Below are 18,452 nucleotides of genomic sequence, written 5' to 3'. Positions count from 1 at the left end.
TTATTTGGTTAACAATACAAACATTCTAGAATACAACAATGGGCGTGTTATTTGGTTAACAATCCAAACATTCTAGAATACAACAATGGGCGTGTTATTCACCCTTACCTAAAGAGTGTTGTGGCTGGGGTTTAGGGGGTTGTCGCCAGGTGGCTGGGGCTTAAACATGAACTTATAAAAACATCAGCTCTTTGCTATATTTGTTGAGTCTCTCTCTAGTCATGGTTTTAAATGTTTTCAACTTTGCTGTGAGTTTTTATTTGACGTGCGCCTGGCTCGAGGAAAATGTGCAGACACGATCTGATCGGCCAGCGGTAGGCCTATAGGTGCACTTGATTTGCTCTCTGGGCCTGCTGGGTAGGTGGAGTTCTACCTTCAGACACATGGTTCAAAATGGGAACACTTTACCTTCCCGGCACTAGGCCTGTTGAATCAAGTGCACCTACTGCCAACGGTGCAAAATGTTTAAAAAATAAAATAAAATATGAGCCAACACACACACACTAACCCTGGTCTCCCCTGTCTGTCCTGACCCACAGGGTGAAGAGTTGAATGCAGGGAGGATAGGTCTCACCATCATTATCGCTGGCATGGTGGGTTCACTGATCTGTGGCATCTGGTTGGACAGAACCAAAACATACAAGTAAGTCCAGGAAATTTTAAATTATAATTTTACATGGGTCACAACACATCAAAATCATTCAGAATGAAGGTGGAATGAAGGTGGAATGAAGGTGGAATGAAGGTGGAATGAAGGTGGAATGAAGGTGGAATGAAGGATAAGTAATCCTTCTCACCCCCCCCCCCCCCTTAAATGATTTAGATGCACTATTGTAAGTGGCTGTTCCACTGGATGTCAGAAGGTGAATTCACCAATTTGTAAGTCGCTCTGGATAACAGCGTCTGCTAAATTACTTAAATGTAATGTAAAAGGTGGAATGAAGGTGGAACGGAGATACACGAAGTTGGTCGAGTTGCTTTGAGCCAATCCAGTGAAAGAATCCGGTTATGATGTCATCACAGCTAGTGTTGCCCACTGGGAAAGAAACTCACTGCATCTTTTTCCACCAATGACTTGTGTGAGACGCTTTTGTCTCCAGTTCTTGTACTGTTCGTGTTTTATCCTTTCAAGTTGGTTGGCTGGCTGTGTTGAAGACTTCTGTATCCCTTGACTGTAGGATGTTGGTTTGTATTGTCAGACTGGCTCCTTGACTGTGTAGGATGTTGGTTTGTATTGTCAGACTGGCTCCCTGACTGTGTAGGATGTTGGTTTGTATTGTCAGACTGGCTCCCTGACTGTAGGATGTTGGTTTGTATTGTCAGACTGGCTCCTTGACTGTGTAGGATGTTGATTTGTATTGTCAGACTGGCTCCTTGACTGTGTAGGATGTTGATTTGTATTGTCAGACTGGCTCCCTGACTGTAGGATGTTGGTTTGTATTGTCAGACTGGCTCCCTGACTGTAGGATGTTGGTTTGTATTGTCAGACAGGCTCCTTGACTGTGTAGGATGTTGGTTTGTATTGTCAGACTGGCTCCCTGACTGTAGGATGTTGTTTTGTATTGTCAGACTGGCTCCTTGACTGTGTAGGATGTTGGTTTGTATTGTCAGACTGGCTCCTTGACTGTGTAGGATGTTTGTTTGTATTGTCAGTCTGGCTCCCTGACTGTAGGATGTTGGTTTGTATTGTCAGACTGGCTCCCTGACTGTAGGATGTTGGTTTGTATTGTCAGACTGGCTCCCTGACTGTAGGATGTTGGTTTGTATTGTCAGTCTGGCTCCCTGACTGTGTAGGATGTTGGTTTGTATTGTCAGTCTGGCTCCCTGACTGTGTAGGATGTTGGTTTGTATTGTCAGTCTGGCTCCCTGACTGTGTAGGATGTTGGTTTGTATTGTCAGTCTGGCTCCCTGACTGTGTAGGATGTTGGTTTGTATTGTCAGTCTGGCTCCCTGACTGTGTAGGATGTTGGTTTGTATTGTCAGACTGGCTCCCTGACTGTGTAAGATGTTGGTTTGTATTGTCAGACTGGCTCCCTGACTGTGTAAGATGTTGGTTTGTATTGTCAGTCTGGCTCCCTGACTGTGTAGGATGTTGGTTTGTATTGTCAGACAGGCTCCCTGACTGTGTAGGATGTTGGTTTGTATTGTCAGACTGGCTCCCTGACTGTGTAGGATGTTGGTTTGTATTGTCAGTCTGGCTCCCTGACTGTAGGATGTTGGTTTGTATTGTCAGACTGGCTCCCTGACTGTGTAGGATGTTGGTTTGTATTGTTAGATTTTTGTATTCTTCTTGGCTGGTGTAGTTTCATGTTTTTTCATGTTGATGTTTGTCCCTCTGTTTCCTGCTGTGTGCTTGGGACAGAACAGGGCCCAGCTCTGTTTGTCCAGGTGCAGCCTGTTTATCTCTCTGAAACCCCTGACCCCTAACCTCTGATTCCATGGGGTCACTGGCCATGAGTTCAGAGAACCCCCTCAGGGGTCCAAGGTCTTATTTTTTTTTTACGTTAGTTTATTTAGTGAAAATGTTACTTAACACTTAAACTTGCTTTGTTGTGTTAAGGGATTGTATGTAAGCATTTCACCTGTTGCATGTGACAAATAAAATGTGATTTGAGGTTTTGTCGTCCAGTCCCTTGCTACTCCTGTGAACCCATTCAGCACATGGTCGCTAGTTCAGGAAGAATGTTTACCATGTAACACGTGTCGTCACGTCCTTACATTGTACAGTGACGTGTACTATTCAAATCTCCTTAAGCTGGCCATTTTCATAATAACCAGCAATAGTTACAAGTCTTTGCCCGTTCTTAAACCGTGATGCATGAGAACCTTTGCCCAGTATAGTGATGATAGTAAGTGAAGTGGTGGATTCCACACTGGTGCTGTAAAGGATACCTGCAGAAGAGGAAGAACCGTGAGAGATGAGTACGTAGTTACAGACGTACGAGATATGAGAACACAAGGTGCAGTAATAGTTTCTACTACAGTACAGATGTCACCTGTATTCTGGCTGTAAGCGTTGACGAGCTTTCTGTAGACTGCAGGGATCTGTATCGAGGGCTCCGTAATTCCCGTTTAGCGCCGTGGTTCGGCTGAGAATGCGACTTAAAAAAAAGTATATTTATTTATTTAATTATGTCTATGATGGATAGAGGGAGAATGTTTTATACTTGCTTGATGTCCTCATCTGAACCTGGCCATCGTGACAACAGATTCAGTTTATTAGGACAATGTTACCGGCATTCTCCTTTTTTTTAAGTTCCTGTCTCTGTCTGGCCTCCAGCTGGGATGTTAAAGCTGGAGACATATGAATACCAAGCTTTACGACCCTAGTTTCAGAACAAATGTAAACCACATATACTGTAAGTAGGGTTGCAAAATGCCAGTAACTTTCCCCAAATTCATTTTTCCCCCCCTCATAAATCCTGGTTGGAGGAATCCCGTTTTCCTGAATATTCCTTCATTATTCCGTAAATCTACCAACTGCAATTTCAGCTAATTTTGAGAGTTACCGCGATTTTGCAACCCTAAAAATGTCATCCAATTTGACATTTTCTATGTGTAGGGTAGCCCGAAATATATTAATAAAATTAAAATAAGTCTCACCAACATAGTTGGTTTACTTGACCTTGTTCCTGCCCCACTCCCGCTTTATCCTCTCAGCAAATAGACATCCCTAGGTGTTGTTCACTCCCGCTTTATCCTCTCAGCAAATAGACATCCCTAGGTGTTGTTCACTCCCGCTTTATCCTCTCAGCAAATAGAGACATCCCTAGGTGTTGTTCACTCCCACTTGATCCTCTCAGCAAATAGAGACATCCCTAGGTGTTGTCCACTCCCACTTTATCCTCTCAGCAAATAGAGACATCCCTAGGTGTTGTCCACTTGATCCTCTCAGCAAATAGAGACATCCCTAGGTGTTGTTCACTCCCACTTGATCCTCTCAGCAAATAGAGACATCCCTAGGTGTTGTTCACTCCCACTTTATCCTCTCAGCAAATAGAGACATCCCTAGGTGTTGTTCACTCCCACTTGATCCTCTCAGCAAATAGAGACATCCCTAGGTGTTGTTCACTCCCACTTCATTGGTTGGTGGTGTAAAGACATACATGTGTATATTCAGGAAAGTGGAACTCTCTCTCTCTCTGGACGTTGCAGATGGAAATAGAATGCATGGAGCTAACAGGATCTATTTTATTCAGTTGTTCATCGCGACTCTGTAACTGACATGGTATTAATCCACAACTGTCATGTGATTTGGATCACATCGATGTGTATTGGATTTGTCTCTAGGATATGTCTGAGCAGCTCACCGATCGCTGCAGCTGTACATTGCCCATCTGTAAATAGCCCACCCAGTCTACCTACCTCATCCCCATATTGTTTTTATTTACTTTTCAGCTCTTTTGCACACCAGTATTTCTACTTGCACATCACCATCTGCTCATCTATCACTCCAGTGTTAATTTGCTAAATTGTAATTACTTCGCTACTATGGCCTATTTTATTACCTTCCCTCCTCACGCCATTTGTACACACTGTATATAGACATTTTTTTTCTATTGTGTTATTGACTGTACGCTTGTTTATTCCATGTGTCACACTGCTTTGCTTTATCTTGGCCAGATTGCAGTTGTAAATGACAACTTGTTCTCAACTAGCCTACCTGGTTAAATAAAGGTGAAATAAAAAAAGTCAGCATGGATTTGATTTGTCTCTAGGATATCTGTGAATTGTGTGTAATGTCTCTGTGTTTCCCAGACCATGACTGAATTGATTGTGTCTTTCAGACAGACTACCCTGACGGTCTACCTCATGTCCTTCGTAGGGATGTTGGTCTACGCCTTCACCCTCAGTCTGGGTCATCTCTGGGTAGTCTTCCTCACCGCTGGAGCTCTGGGGTAAGACCTCTCTCTCTCTCTGTGTCTCGCCAGTATCAGAGACTCAAATATATATTTGTATTGAGCTAAATTTAACTCGACTGATAACTAAACCAAGCTGCCCCAACTTAACCTCTTGGAACTCTAGGGGCAGTATTTAATTTTTGGATAAAAAAACGTTCCCGTTTTAAACCAGATATTTTGTCACAAAAAGATGCTCGACTATGCATATAATTGACAGCTTTGGAAAGAACTCTGACGTTTCCAAAACTGCAAAGATATTATCTGTGAGTGCCACAGAACTGATGCTTCAGGCGAAACCAAGATGAAACTTCAAACAGGAAATGAGCGAAATTTTTGAAGCGCTGTTTTCCAATGTCTCCTTATATGGCTATGAATGCTCCCTGAACGAGTCTACAATTTCTGCCGTTTCCCCAAGGTGTCTGCAGCATTGTGAAGTATTTGTAGGCATATCATTGGAAGACCATATCATATCATTGACCATAAGAGACCACATTTACCAGGTGTCCGCCCGGTGTCCTGTGTCGAAATTGGTGCGTAAACTTCAGCTGCAAGTGTTTTTACATGTGATTCAGAGGAGAAAGCAGACTTCCACAAACGATATATCAATGAAGAGATATGTGAAAAACACCTTGAGGATTGATTCTAAACAACGTTTGCCATGTTTCAATCGATATTATGGAGTTAATTTGGAAAAAAGTTTGCTGTTTTGGTGACTGAATTTTCGTATTCTTTTTGGTAGCCAAACGTGATGTACAAAACGGAGTGATTTGTCCTACACAAATAATATTTTTTGAAAAACTGAACATTTGCTATCTGAGTCTCCTCATTGAAAACATCTGAAGTTCTTCAAAGGTAAATGATTTTATTTGAATGCTTTTCTTGTTTTTGTGAAAATGTTGCTGGCTGAATTCTAGGCTTATAGCTATGTTATCTATCAATACTCTTACACAAATGCTTGTGTAGCTATGGTTGAAAAGCATATTTTGAAAATCTGAGATGACAGTGTTGTTAACAAAAGTCTAAGCTTGAGAGCAAATATATTTATTTCATTTCATTTGCGATTTTCATTAATAGTTAACGTTGCGTTATGCTAATGAGCTTGAGGCTATAAATAGGATCCCGGATACGGGATTGCTCGTCGCATGAAACACCATGAGACATCTACTCTTTTTGCATATCACTCTAACACCCCCCCCCTCCATAAGTACACAGTCAACGGACTCTTTGCTAATGAGCTCAGGGACCGTTGTCCCATTGCCTGCATTAGAGATACTAAGCTACCGAAATTGTGTCGTTATTGCGAAGAGAAATTTCTAAACTTTCAATGAACATTTCCTGTGGTTGTATAATTGGGAGGTTGTGTCCCTCGATCTTTGATTCGGATCAGGCCCTTAAATGTTTTACCTTTCTGTTTTGTTTTACCAACTCTGTTGTAGATAAGCCCCATTTTAAAATATTAAGGGCAAAGGACATGTATAGCCTGTGGTTCATGCATGAATTGTCCGAATGAGTTCATGGAAACTTAGCTTGGGCTAGATGAACTGATTCTACCTCTGACGGGCAGTCCTTCAGACATTTGAGAAATAGATGTCTTACTGTCTCTCAGACAGGACGCAATGTGTGCTTTCTGATGGTGTGAAGTTACCTCTATTACTAAAGGTATCCCAAAGGGGTCGATTTTGGGACCTGTACTCTTTTACTATTTATTTTGACAAATTTATTTATCTGCAAAAACCTATAACATTCATCTGTATGCTTTTTGCCCCTATGGCTGACCAGGCGATGCCATTTGTTGCTGCAATCAGATTTTGTCCACTTGCAGAAAGTCCTTAACTCTTTAACTCTTTTTCCCATTTTGTTTTAGTATAAATATTTCAGATTAAATATTACACATTTATGTATTGGATGTTTCTTTCATTGAGCAGGTTCCCACCTATACATATCTGGACTTTTGGATTGCCAATAATTAGACTTTTTAAAAAATATACGAATGAACTAGTTAAGAAGCTGAGATTTAAACGAGGCTTATTTTATAGAAAGAGATTATGCTTCTCCCTAAACAGCAGGAGGCAGACTTGACTATGGTGACACCGTTTACCAGAATGCAACAGCCACTACTCTTAAACCATTGGATGTCGTCTACCATAGCGCCCTTCACTTTATCCCAGGTGACCGTTTCAATACGCATCACTGCATCTTTTATCAAAAGGTTGGCTGGTCCTCACTTAAAGTCCCGTAGATCACTTCATTACTCACTCTACTACTCACTCAAAACTCTACTACACAAGCTTCTGACCTACCTCACTTTGCTGTTTTTTTTTATTTTTAAATGAGACGCCAAAACCGTTCACAGGGATGGTTAACTCTGGAGGTTCCATGAGTATCTTCCCATCTAGGTAAATCCAACTTCAGTTTTAGTGCAACACATTTTTGGAATAGCCTACAAAACTCCTTGACTCTCAGGTGCATGTAGGGCAGTTTAGGACTTTAATGTTGAATTAATTTTTAATGAGAATTTCAACTGTTTGGATTGAATGCAAATAATTGTATTTGTGGGGTTTGAAGCTGTAGTGTTGATTCTGTCATTTTTAGTTACCTTTTTTTTATTGATCATTTTGAATTTGTGTTCTCAGGGTACCATTTTTAAAATATTTGTTTTTTTTTTGTGTTTTTTTTTTTAACGAGGCAAGTCGGTTAAGAACAAATTCTTATTTACAATGACGGCCTAGGAACAGTGGGTTAACTGCCTTCATGGGCAGAACAACAGATTTTTAACTTGTCAGCTCGGATTCGAACTAGCTGAAAGACATGGCCCAACGCTCTAACCTCTAGGCTCCCTTGAACCCCTGGTCTCTGGTTTCCTCTGAATAAATATAAAATCTCTTAACCCCCCCCTCTCTTTCTCTCTCTCTTGCTCTCTCTCTCTCTCAACACCTAAGATGCAACCCCTGTTCTATAAATTATGCAGGAGGGGCAAGACTTGTCATTATGATATTTAGCTATGAATGTACAGCGACTTGCGACAGAGTAGAAAGTATTAATTTATGAAGTCCTAAAGCTGTCTGTCAACCCAGGCTATTCTGATAATGATTGAGGTGTTCCCCAGTCATTATGTCCCGTTCTATTGCATTTTTGTGACGTGTGTCTCCTTGTTGAATCTGTGTGACAACCACTGAATGAAATAGAACACGAGTGGACATTAGCATCCTAGCAACAGGACTGAAACAGCTGACATCTTGGTCAGGAAAATATTAATTCTAAATACCAAAAAAACAGGATACATAAATTGCCAGTCAAACGTTTCTTTATGTTCTACATTGTAGAGTAAGAGTGAAGACATCAACACTATGGAATCACGTAGTAACCAATAAAGTGTTAAACAAATCCAAATATATTTGAGATTCTTTAAAGTAGCCACCCTTTGCCTTGATGACAGCTTTTCACACTCTTGGCATTCTCTCAACCAGCTTCATGAGGTAGTCACCTGGAATGCATTTCAATTAACAGGTGTGCCTTGTCGAAAGTTAATTTGTGTAATCTCTTTCCTTCTCAATGTGTTTGAGCCAATCAGTTGTGATGTGACAAGGTAGGGTTGGTATACAGAAGATAACCCTCTTTGGTGAATGACCAAGTCCATATTAAAGCAAGAACAGTCCATTACTTTTGACTGACTTTCATGTCTTAATCTGGAAAATTTCATTAACTTTGCAGTGCAGTTGCAAAAATCATCAAGCGCTATGATGAAACTAGCTCTCATGAGGACCGCCACAGGAAAGGAAGACCCAGAGTTAACTGCACCTCAGATTGCAGCCCAAATAAATGCTTCAAGTAACAGACTCATCAGCATAAACTGTTCAGAATCGGGCCTTCATGGTTGAATTTCTGCAAAGAAACCACAACTAAAGGACACCAGTAAGAAGAGACTTGCTTGGACCAAGAAACACGAGCAATGGACTGGTGGAAAACTTTCCTTTTGGTCTGGAGTACAAATTGGAGATTTGTTTCTTTTCTTCCAACTGCCGTGTCTTAGTGGGATGCAGAGTAGGTGACCCAAAACACACCTCCAGGTTCATAAGGGCTATTTGACCAAGAAGGAGAGTGATTGAGTGCTGCATCAGATGACCTGCCCTCCACAATCACCACCCTACCTCAACCCAATTCAGATAGTTTGGGATGAGTTGGACCGTGAAGTGACGGAAAAGCACCCTCAAGTGCTCAGCATATGTGGGAACTCCTTCAAGACTGTTGGAAAAGCATTCCAGGTGAAGATGGTTGAGAGAATGCCAAGAGTGTGCAAAGCTGTCATCAAGGCAAAGGGTGGCTACTTTGAAGAATCTCAAATAAAATATATTTTGAGTTTATTTTATTTTTAGAGTGACTGTGTGCACATTAATCAACGTTTCAGTAATTGCCGGTTTTAGCCAGCCGGCTAATTTTCAACCGCAGGCCCTGGGAAGGTCATTAAAAACAATTACAAAATAGACAATCATTGAGCAGTGAGCACACGCAGAGCAACATGGGACAAGCAAGACAGAGTAACACAGAACAAAAAGCAGCAAGACAAAATTCATGAAAGTGTTTCCACACCTCACAAGCTACAGACAACATGGAAAGTGGCAACACACAGCTAGGGATTATGATCACAAATCTGATTGACCTTTAGCCATGTCTTCATACATTTTGTGAAAGTGTGATATGTGGTGCAGTTGTGTGTGTCTGATAGCAGTGTATTCTAGACATGGGAAGCTCTCACAGATAAAGTGGATTTACTTAAGGGAACTATACAGTCACCTCTCATGACAGACCTTGTGGATCTGCTGCCATATGTTTGGGTTTCCTGTTTAACACAGAGTGGAGGGGGAGGAGCCAGGCCATTTAGGATCTTGAACACAAGACATGCGTTGGTGTATTGCACAAGATTTTCCCAACTCAGGAGCTCACGCATTCTTGAGGATGTAACAGTGATGATGGCTATAGGGCTTCCTGTCAAGCACTTTGAGAGCCTGTTTGTAGACAGACTGAATAGGTTTTAATTTTGTACAGCAAGCTTGGGCCCAACTAGTCAAGCAGTATGTTAAGTGGGGGAATATCCTAGATTTGAAGTACTGTTTTGCTACCTCTGTAGTCAAACAATTTTCGTATAAATTGGCAATTTGCTAGGTCGAATTTGGTTATCTGAATGACCTTTTTCACATGCTTTTTAAGAGGTTGGAATCAATTATGATGCCAAGGTACTTAAAAATCAGGTACCACCTGGAGCTTCTCCCCTGACACAGACATCTGGCTCAGTAGCATCTGTTGCCCTCTTTGTGAAGAACATGCAAACAGTTTTTTTTCTTCCACATTGAGATGCAAACACGAGTCACTTGAGCCACTTTGTAACCTGGACCATTACAGTAGTGAGTCACTGAGCCACTTTGTAACCTGGACCATTACAGTAGTGAGTTCTTGTGCAGCTTATTTGCTCTTTGCATGCACATATATCACTATCATCTGCATACATTTGAACTATACATCCAGTAAACTCAATATATTTTGATTCGTTTAACACTTTTTTTTGGTTACATGATTCCATATGTGTTATTTCATGGCATTGATGTCTTCACTATTATTCTACAATGTAGAAAATAGTACAAATTAAGAAAAACCCTTGAATGAGTAGGTGTGTCCAAACTTTTGACTGGTACTGTACATAAAGCTCTAATAAGTGTTATAATATTTACATCTGTCTATATAGCGCTTCATTATACATTGTGTGTGTGTGTGTGTGTGTAGGTTCTTCATGACAGGCTACCTGCCCCTGGGCTTTGAGTTTGGAGTGGAGCTGACCTACCCCGAGTGTGAAGGAACCTCTTCTGGCCTGCTCAACTGCTCTGCACAGGTGAACACACACACACACACACACACACACACACACAGCTGCTGTGGGCAGATCAAAGCTTTTGGTATCCATGGAAATGCATTGCATTCTGAGAATATTCAGACCTTGACTTTTTCCTTATTTTGTTACTGTAGTCTTATTCTAAAATGGATTAAATTACTCTTTTTTTTTTCCTTCACCAATCTACAAACAATATCCCATAATGACAAAGCACATGTTTTTATTTTTTTTTAATGTTCGATAATTTATATTTTAAAGTGAAATACCACATTTACATAAGTATTCACACCCTTTACTCAGTACGTTGTTGAAGCACCTTTTGGCAGCGATTACAGCCTGGAGTCGTCTTGGGTGTGACGCTACAAGCTTGGCACACCTGTATTTGGTGAGTTTCTCCCATTTGTTCTCTGCAGATCCTCTCAAGCTCTGTCAGGTTGGATGGGGAGTGTCGCTGCACAGCTATTTTCAGGTCTCTCCAGAGATGTTTGATCGGGTTCAAGTCTGCTCTTGCTGGGCCGCTCAAGGACGTTGAGACCTTTCCCGAAGCCACTCTTGCGTTGTCTTGGCTGTGTGCTTAGGGTCGTTGTCCTGTTGGAAGTGAACCTTCGCCCCAGTCTGAGGTCTTGAGTGCTCTGGAGAAGGTTTTCATCAAGGATATCTCTGTATTTGGCTCTGTTCCTCTTTCCCTCAATCCTGACTAGTCTCCCAGTCTCCTAGACATCCCCAATGCATGATGCTGCCACCACCATGCTTCACTGTAGGGATGGTGCCAGGTTTCCTCCAGATGTGACGCTTGGCATTCAGGCCAAAGAGTTCAGTCTTGGTTTCATCAGACCAGAGAATCTTGTTTCTTATGGTCAGAGTCTTTAGGTACTGTTTGGCAGACTCCAAGTAGGCTGCCTTGTGCCTTTTTTACTGAGGAGTGGCATTCGTCTGGCCAGTCTACCATAAATGCCTGATTGGTGGAGTGCTGCAGAGGTTGTTGTCCTTCTGGAAGATTCTCCCATCACCACAGAGGAACTCTAGAGCTCTGTCAGAGTAACCATTGGTTTCTCAGTCACCTCCCTGACCAAGGCCCTTCTCCCTCGATTGCTCAGTTTGGCCGGGTGGCCAGCTCTAGGGAGAGTCTTAGTGGTTCCAAACTTCTTCCATTTAAGAATGATGGAGGCCACTGTGTTCTTGGGGACCTTCAATGCTGCAAGCTTTTTTTTGTACCCTTCCCCAGATCTGTGCCTCGACACAATCCTGTCTCGGAGCTCTACGGACAATTCCTTCGACCTCATGGCTTGGTTTTTGCTCTGATATGCACAGTCAACTGTGGGACTTTATATGGACAGGTGTGTGCCTTTCCAAATCATGTCCAGTCAATTGAATTTACTCGAGGTGGACTCCAAGTTGTAGAAACATCTCAAGGATGATCAATGGTAGCAGGATTCACCTGAGCTCAATTTCGAGTGTCATAGCAAAGGGTCTAAATACTAATGTGAATAAGGTATTTTTTGTTTTATTTTTAATAAATTAGCAAACATTTTTAAAACCTGTTTTCACTTTGTCATAATGGGGTATTGTGTGTAGATTGACGGAAATATTTAATTTATCAATTTTTGAAAAAGGCTTTAACATAACAACATGTGGAAAAAGGGAAGGGGTATGAATACATTCTGAATTATGTATGACAAACATACTGTTGACTGGTAGGCTATGGTGTAATTGAATGTTTTGCTTTGTGTGGTAGGTTTTCTGGGTTTTGACACTTTTATGTAGGTGTCGTAACCAGAAATAAGCTACATTTCAGTAATAGTTAACCTCCTAAACTAACTTGAACATATTTGTCTGAAAATGAACTAGTTGCCTGTGGTGTAATCATGTCTAACCAGTTGGCTAATGTAGCCTGTGAGCCCATGAGCTCCCAAGTCTCGATAGCTGGGTCTTTTGGCGTCCACGGTTAGCTAGTTGGATTGGATACTGCATGGCCAGTGTGAGCCGCCATACTAGCTAGCTACATTTCATCCTTCTAAATACGGTGGCCACTGGATGAACTAGCTATGTTCCACTCAACTCATATCTGACAATTCTGTCAAGTTCGCTGCATCTGCCCAATTTGAAGGAGGCACAAATTGGTGAGATTCTGCGAGCAGTTGACAGAATTGGTGTTGTCTTTGTTACTCAATGGTGTCTTTGACTACCATTCTTTTCAAATTGCTGTATAAAGTTTCCAATTTGAAAAAGTGGTACCCTTGATAATGTGAAGAGCATGTGACTGACCGTAGCAACATTTGAAATTGTGTTTTTTACATTGGATAAAAGTAGACTCAGAGCTACAAAATGTTATCATACACTTCAGTTGAGGGAAAGTAATTTTGCTTTCAAAGTTGATAAAAATGGCCTTTGATTGTTTTGGTACTGCTATTTGAGAGCCCTTTGTCTACTACACCCATTCAGCATCGTTCACACCCTCTTAAGCGTTAGCCCCACCCATTCAGCATCGTTCACACCCTTCCAGAGCTGGTTAGGCTGTTTATGTTATCCAGGGCATTGGTGACTGCAACTGTGCTGTCAGTTTGTAAATTCAGAGCAGTTCGTGTTCAGTTTACTGACACCGGCCATATTCAACGGATGTTGCATGTTCGTAAATTCATGAGTTATTCTGCGCTTTTGTTAAGACATGTAGCTAGGTAAACGTGAACCATAATCCCAACTCATGATGTTACTACGCTGCATGAATCTGCATGTTTCTAACCATCCAGGTTCAATGCTAACGTAAGCTAGCTAGCTAACAGTACTCTTTAACTTGAAATTAAAATACTTTGTCAAAATTAGAAACGTGTCATATCTGAAAATGTAGCTAGCTCGACTTATCTTACCCGTGGTCTGAAATTGGAGTAGATGGCCAGAGCGAATTTACCAGCTAGTAAGTCTATCAACAGTTGTTGTAGCGGTGATGTTCTATTGAAATGGATACTTGCATAGTGGAGTCTTTTGTTAAGACATGTAGCTAACTAGCTAGTTAAACAATGAACCACAATACCAACTCATGACGTTACTACCCTGCATGAATCTGCAGGTAGCTAACCAACCAGTTTCAATGTTGGCAAGCGAACAACAATCGGTTATAACTTGTCAAGCAATGTGTCTGAGATAAGAGGAATAAGATTTTACACAATTTTTAGCTAGCGAGCCAGCCAGCTAACGTTAGCTAGGTAACAGTACTTTTACTTGAAATGACACCACTTTCTGTCAAAATTAGAAACATGTAACATCTGAAAATGTAGCTAGCTAGCTAGCTAGACTCTTACCCATATACATCATGGTTGAATGCATCTCCTGTCGGATGCCATGGTTGCCCTTAGTTTGAAGATGTAATCCAGAGAAAGGTGTTTTCTCTATTTCCTTAGCTATCATACTCAAATTCCAATGATTTCAAAACTCAGTCCTCCAGAGAGTGGAGAGCATAAACATAATGTTAGCTAACGGGCCAGCCAGCTTTTACACTTTAACTTGACATTAGGTTTATGCAGTTTTAATACATGAAACATCTTCTTTAAAAAAAGCTGCACTAGACAGGATTACACACAGACCAGCTCAAATAGGTAGAAGCGTGCTATATGGCAGACAAATCAAAACTCATCTCTCAGCATGTCCAGCCCACTCATTATCTTAGCCAATCATGGCTAGCGGGAAGGTTGCTGACTTTTTCTCTGGCTAAACCAACTTGTCTCGTAATTTAACAATTTATTTCTATTTACAGATTTACATACAAGTTTGTTATTAAGGCACATAAAAGTTGACATGAAAAAAGAACCTCCTTGGCGACCAATATTATTGAGGCGACGGATTGTCAGTTTAATTTTGAGCTTTAGTGCAAGAACTGAAAGTGAATATTGCCACTGGGAGGCGCCTCGCCTCCGCTGGAACTGAAAGGTTTCTCACAACTTTGATAGCTTTGTTATTGAGATCAGGACAACATATTAAGTTAAACTGTATACACTTTTTTTGGTAATTAGTCTTTTCCCCCCCTGATTTTACAAGATCAGTACATTTCAGACTCATAAGCAGAGTAGACAGTAAGCCAAAACGAGGCAAGGTAACGTTAGTTAGCAACTTGATTTAGCTCTTTTCTATGTAAATGTTTACCTTGATAACTGTACAAAATGAAATTGTCAATTTGAAGAGCATTTGTCATTTGTATTAGCGAAGAGCTAAAATGAATTGGCTAGTGTCTGAATCGATTTGTAGCTAGCTACAGTAGCTAGCTAGCTAGCCAGCCACAAGACAGGGCTGCTGCAGGATTGCTATTTTACCAGTAAAATGTATGTATGATACCCATATAATTAGCTAGATAAGCCTGCTGGCTGTTGATTTGAAAGAATGAATGTAGGCTAAGACTGAAGCCTAACCCTTAAGGCGTCCCTTAAAAGACCTTCGCTTGAAAAATGAGATGCTTTTTGAGACGCTGTTGTGGTACTCCAGTGAGGTGAGTGTGACTTACTGCAGACACCGGTGTAACGGATGTGAAACGGCTAGCTTAGTTAGCGGTGTTCGCGCTAAATAGCGTTTCAATCGGTGACGTCACTTGCTCTGAGACCTTGAAGTAGTAGTTCCCCTTGCTCTGCAAGGGCCGCGGCTTTTGTGGAGCGATGGGTAACGATGTTTCGTGGGTGACTGTTGTTGACGTGTGCAGAGGGTCCCTGGTTCGCGACCGGGTATGGGCGAGGGAACGGTCTAAATGGCCGAGGGGACAGGCACTAAAGGGACTCCTAGTCTCCACCCAGTAGCTCAGATTGTCACTGGTCATTTAGCCTCCCCTGCAAGCTTTTCATCTGTTCCCATTATGACTCTTCCTGTATTAGGCTGCAGGCCCAGTGGAATGTATGTACAGAAGTAATTTAAATTTTAAAAGCCAATTATTGTTAATGTCTTATGTGAATGTTTACTTTGATAACTGTACAAAAATGTGTTTTCTTATTGCCTTATTGTGATCATATTTAGTCGTTCCAATTTTCGATGTAACTTGCACTTACTATGTATCCCCCCTCAAAGTTCTTTATTTATTAGTACACGCCTTGTGTACGTCTTGCCTTACATGTAAGACGAAGTGTCATTTGTAATTTGTTTTGATGCAGATAAAGTGGAACTGACTGTGTTTTAGCAACATGAAATCTAATTACGATCTGGGTACCCCAGTGTCAACTTTTTTTATGACAGTCAAAACCATGTCATAAGCATTGACATAACTTGTCATATATTTAATGACATATATTAAATTTATTTAAATCTGTTGTGACGGATATTGTATTTAATGGCTGGCTATGACACCTACATATTGCCTTTCAAAAACCTAAATGTTTTTCAAAACAGTTTTTTCCTGACGAGAAGTTTGGTTTCTTAAATCCTTTGTTGTAATTAATTCTTTAGTCATGTTTTTTTCCCCCTTCATTTTAAATAGCTAAGTAGTTATTTATATATATATATATAACGCTATGACACCGTCATGAAGCATTATGACTATACCGTGTCACTTTACTTGGACAAGCTAGCTAGTTAGCTGGGTCTTCTTGTTAGCTTGTGTATAACTAAGGGACACTTCAAGTTTTATGGATAATATTTACAGAGTTGGGTGAACTCCATTTCTGACAGGCTTGATCAGATTCAACAACTGCCTCAGAGGCTGGTATGTTAGGGTGAGACCTTTTTATAGGCCGTCTGCAAGGAGCCTTTCTATATGAAACGGCATACAAGGCAGCATCCTGGCATCTATTGAATCTGAATCAGTCTGTCAGTAGTAGAGCTCACCCCCTGGATCTGATATGAATCTGTCTATAAAGCACTTTGACATCAAATTTTATCGGTCACTTAAACATATTTTGCAGATGCTATCAGAGGTGCAGGGAAATGCATATGTTTCCTTATAGCTCCAACAGTGCAGTAGTACCAAACAATACAAAACGATACACACAAATCCCCCAAATAAAGATGGCGAGCTTGGTTCGGGTAGTTCCTATTGAGTTAACTCAATATTAGACAAATATTATATTATTAAACATATTTAATCACAATCTCTCCTGTTGCTCTGAATTCCGAAACTTCTCTCTCTCGGTCTGTCGCTTTCTCTCGTCTCTCGCTCTGTCGCTTTCTCTCGCTCTGTCGCTTTCTCTCGCTCTGCCGCTTTCTCTCGCTCTGTCGCTTTCTCGCTCTCGCTCTGTCGCTTTCTCGCTCTGTCGCTTTCTCGCTCTGTCGCTTTCTCGCTCTCGCTCTGTCGCTTTCTCGCTCTCGCTCTGTCGCTTTCTCGCTCTCGGTCTCGCTCTCGGTCTCGTGCGCTCTGTCTCGCTCTCTGTACCTCCTTGCCATTCAAATTCAAAAGGCTTTATTGACATGGATAGTGTTACCACATAAGACATGCATGAGGACAATGATGAAATGGACACGGGTAGCATTGGTCTGGTTGGTTGTTCCACTGGCTGTCCCAACGGGTGTGGTAGGAAGCTACATATTTTGCACCAAGGTGTTTTTCTCCAAATACATATATTTTTTTTTTCCTTTTCTGTTTTTAGTTTCAACATTTTTGTATTTGAACATTTTAGCAAAGAAAATTGCCTGTAAGTCTGCATCGTTCTGTCATTGTAGGAGAAAGTACACCTCTGTCAGGACCTCTCTGAGGGTTAGAGTGAGCACAACCTGATCTGTCTGTGATGGATGGTGTCTATGGCCAGGCTGTCCTCTCTGGGTTGCCAGATCTGTCTGTGATGGATGGTTTCTATGGCCAGCCTGTCCTCTCTGGGTTGCCAGATCTGTCTGTGATGGATGGTTTCTATGGCTAGGCTGTCCTCTCTGGGTTGCCAGATCTGTCTGTAACGGACGGTGTCTATGGCCAGGCTGTCCTCTCTGGGTTGCCAGATCTGTCTGTGATGGATGGTTTCTATGGCCAGCCTGTCCTCTCTGGGTTGCCAGATCTGTCTGTGATGGATGGTTTCTATGGCCAGGCTGTCCTCTCTGGGTTGCCAGATCTGTCTGTGATGGATGGTTTCTATGGCCAGGTTGTCTTCTCTGGGTTGCCAGATCTGTCTGTGATGGATGGTTTCTATGGCCATGCTGTCTTCTCTGGGTTGCCAGATCTGTCTGTGATGGATGGTGTCTATGGCCAGGCTGTCTTCTCTGGGTTGCCAGATTTGTCTGTGATGGATGGTGTCTATGGCCAGGCTGTCCTCTCTGGGTTGCCAGATCTGTCTGTGATGGATGGTTTCTATGGCCAGGTTGTGCTCAATGAGTCTACATTTTGTTGTTGTTTCTCTGTTTTCTATCAGCCACGGTGGTCAGATAGTCTGCCACCATGTACTGTCTGTTTAGAGACTAATAGCATTGACGTTGACTTGTTGTTTTGTTTTTGTCTTTCCAATAGGTGATATTTTATGATTTGAGTGCTGTTCTGTGACTTTGTTGGATTGGTAGCGGTTAGTGAACCGAGCCTCGGAGCCAGATGACTCTTCTCTATGGTCACCTCTTGACATTTTGAGGACTGAGTTTCAATGGTAGGAGTGGGGGTCAGTAGTTTAAAAATTATACAATTTGGTGGCTCTTTTTTTGGGATATTAAGGGAATTGTCATTCCACTCTGCATACGTTGTTTGGAGTTTTTCTCTGCCATATAGTGGACCCCACACTGCCATATAGTGG

General features: G+C 41.6%; 1 protein-coding gene across 3 annotated transcripts in view; it reads left to right on the top strand.

Moving 5' to 3' along the window:
* The window catches only part of LOC135557973 (heme transporter FLVCR2-like), a 66,765-nt gene that overhangs the window by 26,934 nt on the left and 21,379 nt on the right, over nucleotides 1-18,452 (top strand). For all 3 annotated transcript variants that reach the window (XR_010458290.1, XM_064991719.1, XM_064991718.1), the window contains exons 5-7: nucleotides 540-643; nucleotides 4,788-4,898; nucleotides 10,677-10,782. Coding sequence is in view for 2 of the 3 variants with exons in the window: in XM_064991719.1 (XP_064847791.1) it covers nucleotides 540-643; nucleotides 4,788-4,898; nucleotides 10,677-10,782 (321 nt within the window). In the remaining variant the exon portion in view is untranslated. The remainder of the gene's footprint in view (nucleotides 1-539; nucleotides 644-4,787; nucleotides 4,899-10,676; nucleotides 10,783-18,452) is intronic.

The sequence above is a fragment of the Oncorhynchus masou genome, chromosome 16 (genome assembly GCF_036934945.1).
Source record: "Oncorhynchus masou masou isolate Uvic2021 chromosome 16, UVic_Omas_1.1, whole genome shotgun sequence".
NCBI classification, from domain to species: Eukaryota; Metazoa; Chordata; class Actinopteri; order Salmoniformes; family Salmonidae; genus Oncorhynchus; species Oncorhynchus masou.
The sequence above is the reverse complement of the archived record's forward strand: the minus strand, read 5'-3'. Positions and strand labels throughout refer to the sequence as shown.